Raw genomic sequence first — 21,544 nt, forward strand, 5'->3', positions numbered from 1 at the left:
AGGTCCCTAACACTTGCCTCCTACTGCTTTCCCATCCTTGGCCTCTGTTGTCCCTGCCTTCCCTCCTGCAGTGTCAGCTCCCCCAGAAGAGAGAACTTCTGCCCACAGGGAGAGCAGTTCACTTTGTAATGAGTGCAACCTTCTGCCCTGGGACACAACTGCTGTTTAAATCTAGGGCATTTATCCCCTACAACATTCACTTCCTCTCCTGCACACTGACTGGCCACTGGCCTGTGACTCAGAGGGTGTGAGATCACATTCCATTTTGTCACTCGCCCTTCTCATGACCTTGGTCATGTCAGCTGCCTCCTCAAGTCTTCAGTTTTATTCTCAGTAAAGTGTTATCCCCTCTGCTGATGCTTAATAGTAAAGAAGAATTCAAGTTCCTTAGAAAAAAGTCTTCTGGCAATATTAACTTTTCCCCTTACATTGTCAGGAGGTCTGAGACTGGGAAGTTAATTGTATGTCCCAAGGGGAAACCCTTGCTGCTGCTTCACATCCAGGCCTTACACCTGCTGCACTCTAGTCCTGCTGTTCATGCTCATGAAGAAGAACAGAGATTTTCTTAAGACATCCTATCCTCTGATCATATCAATGGCTCCAAGATAAAACTTCCACAATGCTTAGTTTTACCCTGCTTAGCAGAACTGCCAAAATACTATTATGGAAAAAGGGATGGTTTATAGCAAAAACTTCACACTTTTATGATCTGTTCCTTGTTCCCATTTCCAAAAGCTCCTTAGGATTGGAAGAGTTATTTTCTTCTCTTCCTTTACATGTGTCGTAGCACATAGCAGAGCCCTCTGTCCCAATGGAGACCCAAGAAAGTTAGCTGACAAACCATCTTTATTCCATACTAGTGTCAGATTTCCAAGGGTTACTTATTTATTTAAAAGATATATATCTGTCTGTAGGAAGGACTTAAGTTCATCAACCACAGCCCCTAGCACAAAACTTCCAGAAGCACACCAGTTCCCAGGGGGTCATGAGTGGAAGCCTGTTCAACTTCCCAGGCCACCTACTCTCCTGAGAGGCTGGTCTTATGATCTGCTTTCAGCCCTTGGTGACCCTGAGAGGAAGCTCTTCATCACTGTCATTCTACTGGGATTAAAGTTGTCTCTCACTTACAAATGGCTTTAAGCATATCTGGGTCCTAAATGAGTTCATAGCTTCTAAAACCAACCTGCTAACTTGTGAGAGATTTACTTTTCACTTGCATGACTTCTTATTTACACAGAAACTTCATGGCATAGGTAATAGTATGTAAGTACTCACTCAAGGAGGAGTGCATTTTGGCATTTTTTCTTTGAAGGAAAGTTCCATTGATTGTAGATGCCCCCTAAATTGAACTTTAAATTTCCCCTGAAAGGAGCACACTACCCTAGGAGCAGTGCCTGTTATTTTTGGGGGGGTGGACTCCAGCCAACCCCTGCTTTAGCCAGCAGCCTCAAAGCCGTCCCCTCCCTTCCAAACACTTGCTGCTGCCTCAGCTGCCCGCCAGCTGCCCGCCTCCCACATCCTCCCAAATCCAAGATAATTAGAGCTTTCCCTGCTTTGCTGATTTGTTGGTCCACAATTATGATTTATAAATAACCCACAAAGAAGAATGCCAAACAACTTGAACTTCTGCTTTGGTCTATTCTGAATGGTAATTTTAAATATGATCAGGATGTAGAAGTGAAGTTGGAGGGATGAATGTAGATGTCGGAAGGACAAGAGTTTTCTCTGATTCCTGCATGAAACTCTGGCTCTCCTGCTTAGGTGAGGTGGGGAGTACGTAGAACAGCAGAATGTTAGTGCTGGCGTTTAAAACTTCTTAGCACCATGCTTTCAAAACATAAGGAACCACTGGACCTCTCATCTCACTGAGGAGGACACTGAAGCCCAAAAGAGTTAGGAGATTTGGTCCAACTCATTCTTTTTTGAAAAATAAATTTTATTATATGCATTTAGGGTATACAACATAATGTCCTGAGACAGGTAAAAGGTTCTGTACTTTAAAAAAAGAGCATGCATTATCTCACTTAGTTGCTCATGTCTTGTTTTTTGTTTTCTGCTCAGTACATCATCTTTAGGTTTTTTGTTTTATTGTTGAGAGCATTTAAAATTTCCAAGGGCCTATGGTCAATTTTAAATAAGGCATACAGAAAGAATTTCACTTATTCTTTCTATTAGTTTTCCTTTTCCATTAATTTTGATTTGTATCCTAAGAATAATCTTTACTAAGTTATTGTTTTTCCCAAATCAGTTTGAAACAAATTCACTGTACTTTCTCACACACCAAGGGCAGAGGTCATCTCCAGGTGGCCTCTTATTGACAGTATATGCCAGGAAGAACGGCAAAGGCTAGTGTCCCATCTTTCCTACTGGAACTCAAAGGTCGGGTGTCCTCAGGCTTCCTGGGATGGGCCTGTGTGCTGGAGCAGGACTCTCTCCATTCTGCAGGCTTCGTGCCCATCTGCTCTCTGGGGCTGTCTCAGATCGGCCGCATGAATCTCGGGATGGATGCCAGTACCTTCAAGTTTTATACCATGTGTGGCCTCCAAGAGGGCTTTGAGCCTTTTGCTGTCAACATGAACCGAGATGTTGCAATGTGGTTCAGCAAGCGCCTCCCAACGTTTGTCAACGTACCGAAGGATCATCCACACATAGAGGTATCATTACATATAGTGGGTGGCCCTGGCAGGGCAGGTGGGCCAGGCACTAAGCTCCCCTAATGCTCCTGTCAAAGGCAGCTGCTTACCTAAGCCCATGCCCAGGCTGCCTACCAGCCACCTCCTACCTGGCTCTTAAGGCCACAGCTGCAGGCAACTTAATTGGGACAGCTTAATGGCATCTGAAAGGAACAACCCATCCATACAGATTGTTCCCCAAGTCTTGGGGCCGTTGGGTTTTCTCTAGATATTCCTATACTGTTATTGTCATAATAACACAGAGTCCACAGACCTTTCATACTGTTTACTTCTGAAGTGCAATACTTGCTCTCAGGATTTGTCCTGAATATGCGTGTTCCTATATGATCATAACACTATATCTCTTAGACACTGTTTAATTTCTGTTGTCATTTCCAAGATTTTAAGCTGAGTTGTGATGTTGATGATGACACCCCCAACCTAAAAAGGGGGAGCTCAGGGAATCCAAATATTGTAAGGAGCTTAAGTTGAATCCTGGTTCTATATTTAGTGACCTCTATTTTGCCCCTGCCCCACTCCCTATTTTTCTTGTGTTGGGTACGGGAAGAAAAGTATTGATAGAAAGCTGAACAGATCACTTTGTGGCAGCATCCCTTGGGTCACATTCAGTGGCTTGCTTCAGCCTGACTCTGAGTGCCCTTAACTCACCCTGCAGTATGAATTCAACAAGCATCAGCTCTTAATTCCCCACTGCCACTCCCAGTCTTAAATAGTAGGGATTTTTCTCTGCTTCCTCCCTGGCCAAAACTTTAGAAAGGTGGCTCTTAAACTTTGGGAGGTCATGAACCCCTTTGACAAACTGATAGAATCTAGACACCCTCCACTTAGAAAAAAACACAAAGTACACACAAGTAAGGATACTCATGGCCCCCAGGATAAAAACTGTTCTCTAGCAATCAGGAGAGATCATATTATAAGAAAGTTATCTATTACTCTGCGTTTACTTCCTCTGACCAACCCCCTTCTCTACAAACACACACACACACTTCAAAAATTCAGTTTTTATATTTCCTCTCCAACTGACTGCTGCAAGGCTTATGCCCCAGAACCAGGAAATGCCTCAAAATTCCAAGTAGGCTATGGGAGCCCCAGCTCTCTGGTGGCAGCAACTGGCAGAAACAGGAGCCCAACTAGGGAGGGGAGGGTATCCTCCTTGAGAACTGAATGTCTCTTCTTGAGCTTCGGGCTTCCTGCATCCTCTCCCTTAGGTGTTCTCATGCCCAGTAACAAGGGAAATCTTGGGGAAATTTTCATTTTAGCCACTCATCCCCGTCTTTGTGGATACCACTCTACATCATCCAGTTATTGCCCCCTTTTCTGAAATTCATTCTCCACCACTGGCCTTGAGGCGAACCCAGTGGTCATGTTTTTAAATCTCTAATTTCTACAGCCAGGGCCTGAGTAATAACAAGAATCATGGTTTGAGTAGCACTGGTGACAGCATTCACTCAGAGTTTGCAGAATGCCTTGCTGTATGCTACATATGTCAACAAGAGAAGGAGGGACGGGGTCAGGGTCAGCCCCTCCAATATGTCAGGGTAAGGACTTGTGGTGTGTCCAGGTCGTGAGGATTGACGGCACCATGGATAGCCCTCCCTGCCTCAAGGTGACCCACAAGACATTTGGCACACAGAATAGTAATGCCAACATGATCTACTGCCGGCTGAGCATGCCTGTCGAGTGCCACTCCTCCTTCAGTCACAGCCCCTGCCTGGACAGTGATGCTTTCCAGAAAAGGTGAGTGTGAAACCTGTGGCCCTCAATGGTGCTCATATGCCTGCTCTAGAGCTGGCATTCTGATTGCTCTCCACCTCAACTCAAAAACTCCACACATGGGTTCTCCTGCTCTGCCAGGCAAAGAAATGAGGCTGTGTGTGCACACATGTGCATATAAGGACGGATGTGTGTTGGTGCACATAATTTAGGGACCTATAGAGCTAAACACTTGGGCTTTATGCAGAAGTTTCTGCTTTTTTGGAGCTCTCTGAGCCAAGCCTCCCTGCTACCCACAATTCCTGTTTGGGGGTCAAAGGAAGGTGAGTGCATGAGAGAGTGCAGTGGTGCTGCAGCGGTGTAAAGTTAGAAGTTTCTGGAGGCATATGCTGCTGCCTTTGCTTGCCTGTGGGCATTGTCCAGCACTCCAGGTGTGTGACTCATTTGTGAGTAATATGACTTCTTCCTTCCTGGTAAGGAATAGATTTTTTGCTGTCTCCCCCCTCCCCATTGATGTCTATTTTTAACCATTGATGTATGCCTGCTGTCTGGACTTGTCCTGTCCATGTCTCCTGTAGCATTTCACTATCTCCCAAGCTTTTAAACAAGAACAGCTGCTTGAGGGAACAGGATGATCCATCTGAGGTGTCCCTGACTATGTTACTGCAATCTCCCCATCCCCCTCAGCTCTAACTCACCATCTGGGCTGAGGGACAAGCACTGGAAGTCACAGCCCTCCCTTGTGGTAGCAACTTACAAATGAACAAGTCCCAAGGCCAATTGCAATCACTTGTGTATAGAAAACAGCCAGTTTCCTAAACTTGCCTTGATCATTAAAGGTAGATCAATTGCCTGTCAGAACTGTGGGATTCTCTATACAACAGAATTACTAAAACATGGATTATCTTTCCCCCAGGAAACAGATGCAAGAAATACTCTCTCATACAACAACAGTAAGTAAATGTGCTCAATTATGGTTTTAATTATTTGATTCTTTGCTGTGCCTGGTAATATGCCCCTTACAGCAAAGATCCGTCTAGAGATCTTCTTTAATTGCCAATTACTCTGTCTTTTAATATCCATCTTGATGCTTCCAGAACATGTCTGTGGCATTTCTCAAATGAGGGAAAGAAAGATAGTCATTCAGTCCAAAGCAGAAACTTACCTGGAGCTCCTAATTGAGTTTCACTGTGTACTTGGTGCCCATTTGTCATCAGAGACCCTACACTGCCTTTCTGATTGAAATGAGCATCAGTTAGAGGGGTCTTAATTGAATGTTTCTATTTGTTCTTCTGTGTAAACATGAGTCGGCTCCCCTATGTCTCTGTACGATGCCAGCACTAATGTTGAAAGCAATCAAATGAGAAGGAGCAGAAGCCAGTCCAGAGCCGGAAGCTACTTTCAGTTCCTTCTCCGTAGCTAGACAGTAGTCAGAAAGCAATATTTCCTAATTTTTTTCACTCTTATTTAGCATCTACCCCTCAAAAAAAAAAAAAAAAGACTATGGAGGAAATGCATGTGTTGCCCCTTCTACAGAGTTAACCTGCAGTCCTGAGTTTATAGGTTAAACACCAAGGGTAAGATTCCCCCTGTGCAATTTACACACTTACTGTGGGCAGACACTGTGTTAGGTACATTGTGTCACTATTCCATTTAATCTCCATTTGATTATTTAAAGTTAATTTACTTGGCAACCTCATGAGACAGGTGCTACTGTGCACAGTATCATACACAGAGAGCACAAGAGTCAGAATAACTGATTGCCAAAATTCAAGCCTAGGTTGGTCTGACTGACCCTTTACCTCCTGATCAAGAAAATTCAAAAGACTATAAAAGTAAGAGCTACTGGGTTAATCATAAATCTGCTCAGTTTTCCAAAGAACATGAAGAAGTCATCCCCTTCCTCTCTGCTACTGCTATGATGGTGTCACGGCGTCATACCTCACAGATTGCATGACCCTCATCAAGAGCCGCTGTCCTTTTCAGCACTATCTGTGGTTGGGCATGATGGCCACAGAAAGCACGTTGACTGGGACAGGGGCTTTTTCTTTTATGGTTTCTTTTTCAAGACTTTCCAAAAACAAAACAAAAATACCTTGGACTTCCCTGTGGAAGTAGAAAGGGACAGGAGTTCCCTGATCCTTGCTGTTCTCTCTCTGAGGGTGGGGACTATGCCTGCCTGCCCAGCAGCCCAGGGCTGCGGGGTGCTCAGGAGAGGTTAGGGGTCTATGCTGGCCATTCTGAGAAGATGCCACGGACTCCACCAACAGCGTCTCTTGATCTCATCCCTGGCATCTTCTGGGCAACAGGTGACAGAGTAAGTGCTCACTGCTCCAGGTGCTAAGGCAAAGCAGAAAAGGGAGAAATTAGGAACTGGAGTCTCTATTCAGCTCTCAGTCCAAGTCCAGACTGTAGTATATGAATCTTCATAAAAGAGGGCCATGTGCCCCCCCGGGGGCCACTTACCCTCTGTTGTCCCTCCACAGCAGTGCTACTATGCCATTCGCATCTTTGCTGGACAGGACCCATCCTGCGTCTGGGTTGGATGGGTGACTCCAGACTATCACTTGTACAGTGAAAAGTTTGACCTGAATAAAAACTGCACAGTGACTGTCACTCTGGGGGATGAAAGAGGCCGGGTCCATGAAAGGTAAGGGGGTTCCCCGAGAGGCCGAGTTGACCATTGGGTTACTCACTCCCTCCTCCCAACAGTCTTCTTCCTTCCACTCCACACCACAGCCCAAAGGAAGTAGGCATCCTAGCCTGTCTTAAAAGGGGAGCAAGAAGTCACACTTCTATCCTTAAGGAAACTGGGGAGGGGGTGATTTTCTCTGAAACTGAAAAGGAATCTTAGTGAAAATCAGGGGTAATTTTATCATGTGTATAAACCATGACCATGAAGATAGACAGATGTGGTCTGAGGACCCTCTCAGAGTTTTCTTCATGATTTTAAGGTAGACCCCAGTTTCTACAACATCAGAACGAGACAGATGATCCCTGGGTGGTTGAGAGAAGTCAGTTCAAAAGTACCACATGGCATAGCCATTGATAAACTCAGAACTGCTCACCCCAAAAGTTTTTAATCGCTAAATACATAAAGAATATAAAATAAACATAACAAATTCATGAGTGATAACCACTGAAGAGACCTTAGGGTTCTTAAGGGAGAATGTGTTTTGGGCACACTTGCATCTTTCCACTGTCCATTCCTACTGTTGTCAGTATCCTTGGCTAGATGTGCCCCACGGGTCACCTAGAAGACCATACCTTATGGCCATCATGTTCCCACCTTCATGAGGTATGAGAGCATCTTTCCCTGCACGGCCACATACAGAGATGTGATAAGTTGTTTCTCCAACTGGCCTTTCCTCCCTATAAAGTCAAGAGCATTTTGCAGTCAATGCCCTTTAAATAATACTAGTGGGCAGTTGTGGCCACAGTCACTGTCCTGAGGGACCCATGTAGGCAGATAGTTAAGAGTACTGACTCTGAAAGCAAACTTACATGCTTACTAGGTTTAAAACTAGATCCCAGTACTTATTAGCAGTGCCACCTTGAATCAGTCACTTGACTTCCCTGGGGCTATATTTCCTCATCTCTAAAATAAGAATATGAGTCATAAAATTTTATGAGGGTTAAATGAGTAATTCATATAAAAATGCTTAATACAATGCCTCACCTCAAGTACTCAATAAATACTATTATTGTTATTTCCATTTTTGAACATCTATGTCAAGAGAGCCAGAATAGATATTAAAAGCAACATGTGGCTTAAGTTGGAAAGTATATGAAAACAATTGACCAATTTAGATTTTTGTTCTTCAAGCAGAAATGCCCATCTCATTTGAGTGTATTGCTCCTGTTTGTTGGCTCTACCACACCAGATACACCACTTGATTTATCTGAACTGCACTGACCACATTTATTGTGACAATTAACTGACATGTTAGCTCCTAGAGCAAGAGCTAGTATATGGTAGTATAATTCTTAGTTCTTTGTCCTACATAGTAAGCAATAGACACAGAATCGATTTTTTCAGATGCTATGGGGCATTTTTAATTTGGGTCCACTTAAAATATGTCCAAATCCTGCCACTTCACAATCTCACAGATTTAATACATTATTAATTGAATTCTGTATTAGCCATCAATGTATTTAGAAATTCAGTCACTAAAAAACACCAACAACATGACAGCAGTTTGGCTTTTATAGAAAGCTAATGATGGCTATTACTCTTTGGAAGAGGCAATTGGTACTGGCCCCAGCCTTAGGGCATTCATATTGAGGAAACAGTCCCATTGTTGTTACCCCAGAGGAGAAGAAAGGAATGCAGGCCTACAGAGGGGAATCTCCATTTCCAGGTGATCCTTGAGCCAGTAAAATCCTTGGATAATCCAACCCTTGGCTTGCCAAATGAGAACCAGTCCAGAGCAGTGTTCAGAGGGTGCTGTGTTCCAAGGCCTGTCCACCAAGCATGCTGAAGGCAGGCTCCCTCCTTCACACTGCTGAGGGCCACAACAGGAAACCATGCTTCTTCACATCAGATGGACCTCAGGATGTCTGACGGAGCTGCTCCAGCATCAAGTATAGAGTTCATCTCTCATTTAACCCGAGGAAAGGCATATCGTACTACTTCACGGGCCTAGGTCTCTCAGATATAGTATCCCAGGATGAACTTAAAGAGAATTGACTGCCTCTTGCCACATAACCCATCACAAGTGGCTCTGGGAGTCACCTCAGCCACTGCGCATCTTCTCCAAAGCTCACCCAGTGTATGAAGTCCTACAATTAAGGAGTCAGACTTTGGAGCCTTAAAGTCTGTGTTATTTTGTTTTAAGTGTAAATAGCTATTGTAGACAGCAAGTTGGTGGATATCCAATGGTGTAGGAGGGCAATGGTGTACCTGGGAACTGGGAAGGTCAAGGTAGTATAGATGTGGGTGGTGGAAAGGTATCAGAGATAAACTGGACTTACTTTGTAAGTCTTCTCAGATCCAGTCCTGATCCTAAAGAATACAGGCCTGAGTTCCATACATTTTATAGATTTTTTCCTATTTTCCAGATTAGGATTCTGAATACAGATTTTTGTTTCTGCCTCTTATACCCAATCCCTGTATAAATTTGCCCAATGTGGTCACCTTCTCTATACCTTAATTTCCCATCAACACTGAAGTAGGAACACTATCATCCTCATTATCCATTTCTCAAAGGTGAATTGATATTGAGTTAGGAATGCTCTTTGGAAAGAGGTAGCCTTCTACACTGCCATATCCCTAAATAGAGTGGCTCATATATATATTATATTAAAGTTGAATTAGTTCATTTAAGAAAAAAATTACTTGGGCTGAACAGAAAACTTCATAGGGAGGTTTGTAAGGCATCACTCCTGAGTATTGATTGCAAACCACCCAGTTCAAATTCTGTGCCTTCCTCCCCCTCTCTCTCTGGCTCCCAGTGTGAAACGGAGCAACTGCTACATGGTCTGGGGCGGAGACATTGTGGCCAGTTCCCAAAGATCAAGTCGGAGCAATGTGGACCTGGAGATTGGCTGCCTTGTGGATCTGGCAATGGGCATGTTGTCCTTCTCAGCCAATGGGAAAGAACTTGGCACCTGCTATCAGGTAGGGTTAGCTTCTGGGGCTGAGACAGGGTTGTTCCAGGTCTGATCATTATGACTGTGTTCCTCGTTCTTTACTATATGCATTATCTCCACCCCATTGCATCCAGTGGATAAGCCTCTGTGGTCCACGACCCATTTAAGACTGAAGATAAACACAAAGTACCTCTACTTTGTACTGAGGGAAAACAGTATTTGTTATCATATCATATAATCATATTATGATGGACATATCTGATCAATAAGAGGAAGAAAGTTTTCTTTAGTGATGAGCTCTAAAAGGTTATTAATTTATTTCACAGATTTATCTCTACCACCTTTGTTACCTTTGCCACTCAAGACACAAGATTTAAAAAGCAAACAGAAACTTCTGTGCTAAAAATAGAAGCCTACAGACATTAATTTGCTACGTGTTCCCTTTGCAAAAGCTTATTCACATTCCCTAGGAATACTTCACATGATCCTTTAAAAATGTATTTATGTAAATAATGTGTTTTCCTATTTCATGGGCTATGAACCTTCATACAACTGCAGGAAAAGCTTCAGTGATGCATATGTAGGTTTACCTGTCATTAACCACAGAATGCCTCCTCTCTTCATCCTTGATGGCCAGGTGAGCTTGTGGAAAGGCCACATATCATATCCTCCTCTTGAAGTTTTGCCACGAATGCTAGCACAGCAAAAGATTTGAGAGACATCAAAGAAAAAAAAAAAAAAACCTGTCAAACCAAGCATTTCTCAAATTATTTGACCAAGAAAACCATTGTGTTAACTTTGACAATTAGTAAAATTCTATGAACCTAGAGTTCTGCAGAGCCTCCCATGCAAAATGCTGAGTTGAGTTGAATTTCTATGTTAAACACTTATAACAGACACTCCAAGTTGAGATGGAAGAGCCTTCTCCTATTGAGAACAGTCAGAAAAGCATTAAGGAGAAATCTTAATTTTTAAGAGAAAGAAATGTTTTAGATTGAAGAAATGGTCCAAGAAGCATTATGGCAATAGGGAAGCATAAGGTGTGTTTGGGGATCAATGGACAGAATAGCTGGGGGCTTTTCTAATTAGTGGTGAGAAATCCATTTGGAAATAGGTTGATATAGATAGGAATTGGGGAGCTATTGAAGGTTTCTGAGCAGGAGAGTTACATGCAGTGTTTAAGGAAACCAACAGTCTTCCAGCTTAACTGACTATAGCAGATCAAAGTACCCTGTTATATAATGAATAGAAATCCTGATTTTTCAATCAGACCCAGGTTATAACCTCAACAGCCAGCCATCTGGCCTGTGATTGGAGAGATGGAGCCATGAGGGCAGCCAAGTATCTGCCCCAAATCTGAAGGGTCCATTCATTGAAAGGATTAACAGACCTTGGCTGGGGGCTGGGGCAGCCTGCTGGCTCCTCCAGCACCCCCCGCACCTTCTCCTGCTGAAGAGTAAAATCACCCACACTTGGCAAGCTTGGTCCAGCAACTGGGGCCCACCAGGCCATTTCCAGAAAGAGCCATATGTGAAGCCAGACTGTGCAGCAGAAAGTAAAGTATTCTAGTACTTTCTTACAATTCCACTTCCCCTGGTCCCAAGTCCCCTGAGAAAATGTCTTATATACATTACTACCGTCCTTCAGAATCCATTAGCTTTTTCCCATTAACTTCTGAAACGAGTTGAACTGAAGGGTCCTCCCTGAGCTGCAGAGAATTATAGAGCATCTAATAACTTTTAAACCTGGCTGGGCTTTGGAGATCCACAAATATTAATGATTTTTTTAAATGTGGTTTTCGCAGCAGCAATCTGCCTGCCTCGGGGAAGAGCCTATGATGTTGAGGAAATGTTAAAACCAAGAGGAGGACCTATGGCGGCTTCATCCCATCTTTCACAATGGTTACTGGGTTGTTAGGCTGGACAGTTGTCCTCTTTGAGCTGGGTCTTGGCACCCCACCTTGCTCTACTCTATACACATAAATCTTGTTCATTCTGCTTAGTGGTCCCAGTCCTGCTTCAAGAAATGCTGCTGGAGGTGGAAAAGTGTTGGGGCTCTGCCCAGGGACCCTGGGTAGGCTCATGCCGAGCCAGCCCCTTCTCATTCCTGGCGAGACAGTAACGTGTCCAGCCATGCATCTGGTCCCTGGCAGCGGGATCATTGTTATTCTGCAGCTGTAGCCATTTTCATTTTTCAATTATCTCAAGAGGAACAGACCAGCAATATTGATACACTGGCATTCAATTCAGAAAGGACCAGTAACCAAAATAATGACAGAAAGATTCCCTCAAACAATGTTTCTAGACCTCCCTATTAAAATAGTGCTGTGCAATTTGAAAACCTTTTTCTGTTGCACTTAATGCAATCAGCAGAGAAATGAGAACCGAAACGTACCTCCAAGAAACACCCCTCAGTGATTGCCACGCCAGCCACACACCTCCAAGGACAGAGCCAGCCATAAGATTCAAAATTACCAGAGGACTTAGTTTTCGATTCTGGCCAGCTCCCATGCCCTGACCTTCACACATGATTAGAAACAGAATGTCTATTACTATAAGTACAAAATAGATCAGCCAGTGATAAAAAGGAACCTTGACTACAAAAGGGAAAATGTCCATGATGTGTCATGGCATCTGGGAGTTCAGTCTCCCACTCAATCCATGGGAATGGAATCTCCTTGCCCAGGGGAGGAGCCCTTTGGGGCAGAGGCCAACTCTCATGTTAGAAATAAAACTATCCCAGTACATCCTAAATGCACCTTGGCCCTGAAGGAGAATGGAAGAGGGGTCTGGAGGTTGATTGAGCTGTTTTATGAAGTTTCAGGAACTAATCCTGAGGGACCTGAAAACATCCCACCTTGCTCAGGCTGTAGCCTCTAGACTGGTATGCTTTCCTTCTGCATAGGAAGCCTTCAAATGAATGCACTATCTCTCCCCATTAGCACAGACTCATGGGTATCTTATTGGTCCACGTGAAGTCTTCTCAGCCACCAGTGCTCTACTTGCTGAAGGCTACAGTGGCAAATTGCTTTAGATGCCACACATTGGGTGTTTGAGAAAACTGAAGTCTAGTGCATAAAGACAATCCCTATCTCCTGGCAAAAATCAGAACAGTATAACACTTTCCCCAGCCTTGCTTTACCCATGTGGATTTGCCTTCAGAGAAAATCCTGAATCATTACTCGCCCTCAGTGGTCATCTGTAGATCGGTGTGATGATTGACAGTGCTACCAGGTGACTATTCCCTGTGAAGAACAGCACACCTTGTCACTCAGCAGCCAGCAGGAGGTAGCACTTTTAGTGGTGAGATAGTGTTCCTCTCCTGACTGTCCCTGAGCACTAGAAAAAGCTGCTGGGTACAGGTCCCCGAGAGATGAAGAAAACGATTGTGAGTTTGTTTAGCCCAGAGCAGAGAGAGTGTTTACAATGGTGAACAGTGACAGTCTCCACTAAGAGACACCAGGTCTCTGAGAATTCCTGAGTAGGGGCAATGACAGCCTGCTCACTGTCCTCTTTTATCCAAATTAAAATGAGAGCATTGACTGACCCAGCTCTGGGCAAACCTCTCAATTTGCTCTGGTTTCCAGGTGGAGCCCAATACCAAAGTATTTCCAGCCGTCTTCCTGCAGCCTACAAGCACTTCTTTGTTTCAGTTTGAACTTGGGAAGCTGAAGGTACTTATCTATCCCCTTGTCTCATGGTCATGATTAGAGAAAGGAGCATCAACCATTAAGAGGGAAATCCCAGACAAGGAAATCTCTCACTTCTCATTTACCTCCCTCTCCCCTCTTTCTGGACCCTCCCCCAGGCCCCTATGTTTGCCTGTGAAATTCAGATGACAGAACATGCATTCTCATTTTCTCCTTCTCCCACCTCTTTTGGGTGTTGAAAGGATTAATTAATGCTTATATAACCTACTGCGCAAGGTCCTAATTAATGCTGGTGAAGCCCTGAGAGGTCTCCTGGATATGCATGTCTAATTCACACTCACCATATTGGTTATCATGGGCCAGGTGCACGATCCAGCAACTGAGACTCTCCATATTGCACATGCATTTTCTTCTCTGATGCCTTTTCACCTTGTCCCAGAATGCAATGCCCTTGTCTGCGGCCATATTTAAGAGTGAAGAGAAGAACCCAGTCCCACAGTGTCCACCTCGGCTCGATGTCCAAACCATCCAGCCCGTGCTCTGGAGCCGCATGCCAAACAGCTTCCTGAAAGTAGAGACAGAGCGGGTGAGCGAGCGCCATGGCTGGGTGGTGCAGTGCCTGGAGCCCCTGCAGATGATGGCACTCCACATCCCTGAGGAGAACAGGTACTGGAGGGGCCCACAAAGGAAGGGGTAGGCCTGGGAGGCCGCTGAGACAGAGCCGGGTCAGCCCATAAGGGAACACCCAGCATACTCATTGGAACCTGCTCAGCTCCAAGATGATTGTTGATTTCTCCAGTGCCTCATTGTCTATTCTTTACTTGCCCACCTTCATTATTCATTTAGAAACAGCAGGAAATGTACTGATGTGCCTGCTACTGGGCCTTCAGTGTAGCTTCTAGTGCCTGGGATCAGGGAACATTTCTGTGCCTGTCATTAAAACCAAATGACCCTGAAAAAAGAATGAGACGTGCCTAGCTTGACTTAGTGAACCATGAATCAGGCTGCAGATGTCCCCTTGTTGAAAAGTTCTCTTAGATTTTGGCCTGGGTTCAATTCCCACACTGTCAATTCTCTGTGTGACCTTGGGTGAGTTACCTCATGCTCTACTGGCCTCAGTCTCCTCAGCCATTCTGTGAGAGAAGAACCCACACAAAGTATTGCTAGAGGAAAAAAAAAATAAGATTGTGTAGATAAAATCTAGTACAATTTCTGGACGTAGTGAGAATTAAATAGGTCTTATTATTGTGAATGTTGTTATCCCTTGATTTCTGGCTAAAATGCAGAGTAATATGGAAAGAGTAGAGGCATTGCTGCCTACACAGTTAGGTGTGTTCTTGGATCACGGGCAGTAGCAAGGTAGGCAAGTGCAGGGAAGCAGAAAAGAGGCCCAGCCAAGCAAGTCAATTTCAAGTATCCCCCATGCAGTGATGAAGAGCAAGACAAAATGAAGCTCTAAGCAGGTATCAGAGTCCAAGCCCTGATCTTACAAACACACCAGCAAATAGACCTCTTCTTATCTTTAAGGAAGGGAAATTTGAACTGGCTTATGACAACTTGCTTCTGTTTAGAAAGTGTTTCCTCTCTGGAGAAGAGCACAGGTGGGTTTGGTTTTAGGGGAGGATAGAATGGAGGTTATACAGATGATGTAGATAGATTAACAAAGGGCTCCAGTTATATCATCTGAGGGGCTTTTACATCAGGAAACAGGATCCACTTGAACCAGCATGTAAGAGGAGCAAGTCAGCTTGTCATGTACCTAAATGTTTTTCTGTTTGGGGCTTTGGGGTTTTCCCTAATGAGGGGAACTTTTGTATTTGGCAAGCCAGTGTCTTAAGTTTTGTAGGTTTTTGAGAGCCTTGTAGTTAGACATGGTGGATTAATGGGAATTAGGATGTGGACTGAAGCCAAGAGAGCAGTAATAACCAATTAGAGGAAATATGACAGAGGCTCCCTCATCCTCCACCCCTTCTGCCTTTGTTGGACTGGTTAAAGCCCTGGGCATTCAGAGAGTGAGACTACTAGATTCTGGTGCATTCTTCTTACCGTGGAGGACTGATTGCTTGTACATCCTCAGGTGTGTGGACATCCTGGAGCTCTGTGAGCAGGAGGACCTGATGCAATTCCATTACCACACGCTGAGACTGTACAGTGCCGTGTGCGCCCTGGGAAACAGCCGGGTGGCCTATGCCCTGTGCAGCCATGTGGACCTCTCGCAACTCTTCTACACCATCGACAACAAGTACCTCCCTGGCCTCCTTCGATCTGGTTTTTACGACCTGCTCATTAGCATCCACCTGGCCAATGCTAAGGAGAGGAAGCTGATGATGAAGAATGAGTACATCATCCCCATCACCAGCACCACCAGGAACATCCGCCTATACCCAGATGAGTCCAAGAGGCACGGGTTGCCAGGAGTGGGCCTGCGGACGTGCCTTAAGCCAGGCTTCAGGTTCTCCACCCCTTGTTTTGTGGTGACCAGTGAGGAGCACCAGAAGCAAAGCCCTGAGATTCCCTTGGAGATTCTCAAGACGAAGGCACTGAGTATGCTAACCGAGGCAGTGCACTGTAGCGGAGCCCACATCCGGGACCCTGTGGGGGGTTCTGTGGAGTTCCAGTTTGTGCCTGTGCTGAAGCTCATTGGAACCCTGTTGGTCATGGGTGTGTTTGATGACGATGACGTTCGCCAGATCCTCCTCCTGATTGATCCCTCTGTGTTTGGGGAGCATAGTGGGGAGACAGAAGAGGGAGCAGAAAAGGAGGAAGTGACCCAGGTGGAAGAGAAGGCAGTAGAAGCTGGGGAGAAGACCAGCAAGGAGCCTCCCATCAAAGGCTTGTTGCAGACCCGATTGCCAGAGTCCGTCAAGCTGCAGGTAACTCGGGGCAGCAAAGCTCCATGTGTTGGAAAGGGCCTCGGTGGGAGAGAGCACAGCTGGGTTTTTAGGAGAGATGGTGGGCATGGGCATCAACCCACTGCTAAAAATGTCCTGCATCCACACTCAGCAATAGCTTTTGGGGGATGCTTGTTTCTGACTTGGAATGTATTCCCCGATTCTCCCCATGACAAATGAAAATACTAATCTCCAGACAGATGTTTTAGAAATGTTTTCTGGTAACAGAGCAGGTTTGCCCTTACCTTTTAACTTTAGGATCCAAGTGCTCATTTGTGAGATGGCTGCCTAGAGATGGGGATGAGCCTTTGGCTTAGATTAACCTCAAGGAACCGGCTCATAGGGAGACTGCCCCCATCACCTGCTCTCAGTAGGTGCCATGCTCATGCAAACTGGTATGGTCTGATGACTGCAGCCTTCACAGAACTGCCATCCAAGCTAAGGGCAGTCATGCTCTTAGAGCCACTCCCAGACTGCCTGGGAGCCTTTGACACTACCTAAGACAGTTATTCCCAGCATGAGAGCTAGCATCAGTTGTGTACCAAGGATGATAACTTTTGTATTATGAGCACAGAGAAGAGAGAAGGGGAGATGAATCAAGTAGGCAAAACCTGTGCCACCACAGAGGAGCCTGAGTCAACCTTTGCTAAGATTCAGTTCCTGCTCCACAGCTGCTTACTGGTTATGAGCACTTGCCAGGTCAGTGGCCAGAAACACCCTCAGCTTTATCATTTGTAAAACGTAGAGGATGAAGCTGGGCACAGTGGCACAGGCCTGTAATCTCAGCAGCTCAGGAGGCTGAGACAGGAGGATCATGAGTTCAAAGCCAGCCTCAGCAAAAAGTGAGGCACTAAGTAACTCAGTGAGACCCTATCTCTAAATAAAATATAAAATAGGGCTGGGGATGTTGCTCAGTGGTTAAGTGCCCCTGGGTTCAATCCCTGGTACACCCCCCCCACAAAATGTGGAAGATAATATTACCAAATATAATATTAAAGTACATTTTTATAAAACACAATATGTAATAATGTTTTACCATAAACTGTATTATAATAATCTACAGAAGCTCTAGTTCAATGGGTTTAGTGGGTAGCTGGTTAATCAAAACATTGAGTATAGTAAAATTATATATACATATATATAATTATACATATACATATAAGCATTTTTTAAAACATAAATGTGCTATTCTGATATAAGACCAAGTTTTTTTTTTAATGTGAGTCCTCTGACTGGTACATGGAGTCCTTTTTTCATAGATGACTCCTGGAATACATCTATGGTTGCCAGTATAGGAGTTTTTAAAGTTCAATTTAGAGGTACAGTCCTGTGTTTCTTAATGACACTTCAGTCGGTGATGGACCACACATATGAATGTGGTCCTATAGTATTATATCACTGAGCTATGTCATACCCATCTTGGTTTGTGTAAACATGCCCTATTGTGTCTGTACAATGACAAAATCACCTAATGCTGAATTTCTCAGAATGTATCCTCATGATGCATGACCTTAATTGAAAAGTACCCCAAGTGCAATCTGTTTCTAGTTTTGTTTTGTTTTTTTCACTAGAGATTGAACCCAGGGGCACTTAACCACTAAACCACATCCCCAGTCCTTTTAATTTTTGAGACAGAGTCTTACTAAGTTACTGAGGCTGACTTCGAACTTGTGATCCTCCTGTTTCAGCCTCCCAAGTTGCTGATACTACAGGCATGTGCCACCATGACCAGCAGATAGTTTAATGATTTCCCCCAATTCTTTGTAGTTGTCTCACACCCAGTTTTATCTTTTTTATCTAAAAAAATTTTTACAGAGAGATAATTTTATCATAATAACAATCCAGGGCAATCAAAACAAGACAGTGTATATGACAACAGTGAAAGAACCGTGAGAAATAGAACATCTCAATTTTCCTTCCTTCAGGAAGTCAGCAGAAACGAAGGCAGTTCAGCACTGGCTCCTGTACTGAACTTCCTGGGAAAACATTTTCTTAGAAATGTTGTTCTTTCTCTCCACAGGCAGATTTACTGCCTCCAGTGAGCTCATTTTCCTCTTGTTCCCTGGCCTTAGTGGGGAACAGCTGATCTCTGAATGCAGACTGGCTTGGATTCAAGCAATAACTTTATGGTTCTATGTGCCACTGAATAGATTATTTTAATTATCTAGTTCTCAGTGTTACCATCTGTGAAATGGAGACACTGGCAGGTTCAGGGGTGTACTTTGTGCAATTACACAAATGTGTGCACATGTATGCTTTGTTGCAGATGTGTGAGCTGCTCAGCTATCTCTGTGACTGTGAGCTGCAGCACCGAGTAGAGGCCATTGTGGCATTTGGTGACATTTATGTCTCCAAGCTGCAGGCCAATCAGAAGTTCCGCTACGATGAACTCATGCAGGCCCTGAACATGTCTGCTGCCCTGACTGCCCGGAAGACCAGGGAGTTCCGCTCACCCCCACAGGAGCAGGTGAGCATCCCCTCCTGAGTCACTTTCCAAGTCCTGTGGAAGAACTTGGAACCCACAGAGCAGAGCCCACAAATCCTTTAAGGTGTCTGGGGTAGGCTCAAGGGCTGTGGAAGGTTAAAGGAGCCCTCATGGCAGCAGGAGACAGGTCTGGTCCTCTGCAGATTGTGACCAAGCAGTATGTGCCAGTAATTTGGGGTGGGGAAAATAACCCTTTCTACATGTACTTGGGGCAGGGCTTCCTCCTCCCTACCCTCTCTGCCCTGTTCCATTACTAGTAAGTCAAAACCAGACCACTTTTGGGATTCAGCTGCCTCCTCAGCAGTGAGCCACCACTCAGAAGAATCTCTACTAGCCTTCCAAAAGTCACTAACCCTCTATCAGAAACCACCAGAACATGGCTAATGGGCCCCAACTTATGAGAGCAGTTGCAGTCTTCCTCAGCTAACCTGTCTGAACATCCTTGCCCAGTGGCTGTGCCTTGGGAGAACCTCCTCAGCCCCATGAAGCCTGGAAAACCAGGCTCAGAATGTGAATCATCGTTTGCCATGTGTCGTATTTGTTCTTTGCAGTACCCCACCTGTGTTCAGCCTTACCCAGATGGGAAGGCTGCTTTGAGAAGAATCAAAATCCCAGTGAGAAGCTTCTAAGTGAGGGAGAGACATCTTGTAGAACAATCATTTCCATTTATCCTCCTGCTCAGCAGAGCTGATACCTGCAGGTTGGTTGGCCACTGCTCCCTAAGTGTCCAAAAGAGAAGATAGATCTTTCAGTGAAGAAATTAGTTTACTGTCTCCGACAGATCTTAGGATGTTATATATATTTAATAAGCAACCTATTCATAAGTTGTTGTCGGTATAATTACCACTATTGTATATTAATGGCACAACTACAACCTCATCCAATTACTTACCTAATCTGCTTTGCAGAACATAGATATTTATATTGATTAAAAATTAACCACATATATTGACTTTTTAAAAATTCATTCGAATGATACTGGCCATGCTGTAGAGAAGGCACAGTCTATCCCTATGCTGAACACAAAAGGAAGACGTTCTTGGGGTTGTTTGAGATAGATCATTGTGCTGTGTGAAATGCATAATGTGCAGTATCCCCCATCGCCTCCCAAGAACCACTCTTGAAGACTTGGTGAACGTGACAGGCTGCTTTTAGACTGGCAGCTGTGTGGACCTTCCTCACGTCACTGGGCAAATGCTGGTGCTTTCATGTTTCTGTGAATAATGGCAAGACAGAATGATTTGGTGGTCACAGCTCTGGTGTTGACTTGAGGCTGCAGGGCTCCCATTCTGGCTCCCAGGCACTCTGTGTGATCTTGGCCACATGATCTCTGTCTCAGTTTCTTCAGCTGCAGTGTGTGGATAATGTTCATATCTCCCAGGGTTCCTGTGAGAAGACCATGAGATCATATTTTTGGATTACTTAGTAATAATTGAGCTGCTGTTGGTTTTAGGGTCAGAGGTGTTTGCATTTCCCTCTTGCCTGGTGAGAGGCCCTGTGGATGGAGTTCACATTTTTCTGGCATCTCTTTGACCCAGCCAGCATCAGGACCATCCATCCAGTACTCCTTGTGGTCCTGGTTCCTGGAAGGACAGTTTTGGCCCCCACCCTTCCTTTCCCCATTTTTCCTCCAGACCTTGTCTGCCCTCCCCAGGTGCTCTGTAACCTCCCCCCTCACTTTTTTCTAAACAGTCCTCAGAGAAATCATTTCAGATTCTGTAATTCAAAATCTTCCTTAACCCATCATGGGCCCAAGTTTGCAATTCTGCAAATATTTCAATGAAATAAACACAGGTACATTAAAATAGGTTGGAAATCATAAATGAAGAATATGTTGTAAAATGTGTCAATGGGATCATTAAAAATATCAAATATCACTAGTCATTCACTGATTACTTTTCTTTAAAAGGATAGAACTCTAAAACACATGTTTGTTTCAAAATTACCATAGATAATACATTTGTTGCTCAATTTAAGTTTTTATGGAACTAATGGGACATAATGTGTTAATGTATTAGACCAGCAGTTCTTGAGTAAAATCACCTAAAGAGCTTAATAAAACAGATTTCCTGGTCCTGCCCCTAGGATCTCTAATTTGGTAAGTATAGAGTGAGGCTCAGGACTTTGCATTTTCAGCTAGCTTTAAGGTAATGCTGATGCTGCTGGTTTAAGAATAGAATAAAAGAAGCAACTGCTATGAACCTCAGCTGTCCCATCTCCAGCCTGCCTTGAGTGTGTCTAGAGGGCACCTGCCCATGGAGTTCTCAGCATAGGATGCATTTAATGCCATTGAAGGTTATGGAGGATTGAGATCAATTTCAGAGGTTAGCAGTGCAGAATCACTTGGAAAATAGGATACATGGAATTAGAATTTTTAAGTGGTAATATCCTTTCCCAACCTTTGAGGAGAAAACAGGGTTTTAAAAATGTTTGTATTAGTGCATTACAGTTAGACATAATACCAGGGTTCCTTGGAACAAATTCATAAATGCATGTAACATGTTTGCTCCATTTCAGTCCC

General features: G+C 44.3%; 1 protein-coding gene across 1 annotated transcript in view; it reads left to right on the forward strand.

The window, feature by feature from the left end:
• The window catches only part of Ryr3 (ryanodine receptor 3), a 369,815-nt gene that overhangs the window by 159,511 nt on the left and 188,760 nt on the right, over window positions 1-21,544 (forward strand). The window contains exons 29-37 of the mRNA XM_047539293.1: window positions 2,446-2,654; window positions 4,255-4,430; window positions 5,323-5,359; window positions 6,893-7,056; window positions 9,861-10,026; window positions 13,585-13,671; window positions 14,087-14,313; window positions 15,725-16,520; window positions 18,805-19,005. Coding sequence (XP_047395249.1) covers window positions 2,446-2,654; window positions 4,255-4,430; window positions 5,323-5,359; window positions 6,893-7,056; window positions 9,861-10,026; window positions 13,585-13,671; window positions 14,087-14,313; window positions 15,725-16,520; window positions 18,805-19,005 — 2,063 coding nt within the window. The remainder of the gene's footprint in view (window positions 1-2,445; window positions 2,655-4,254; window positions 4,431-5,322; window positions 5,360-6,892; window positions 7,057-9,860; window positions 10,027-13,584; window positions 13,672-14,086; window positions 14,314-15,724; window positions 16,521-18,804; window positions 19,006-21,544) is intronic.

Source organism: Sciurus carolinensis, chromosome 2, assembly GCF_902686445.1.
Source record: "Sciurus carolinensis chromosome 2, mSciCar1.2, whole genome shotgun sequence".
In the NCBI taxonomy this organism is placed as follows: Eukaryota; Metazoa; Chordata; class Mammalia; order Rodentia; family Sciuridae; genus Sciurus; species Sciurus carolinensis.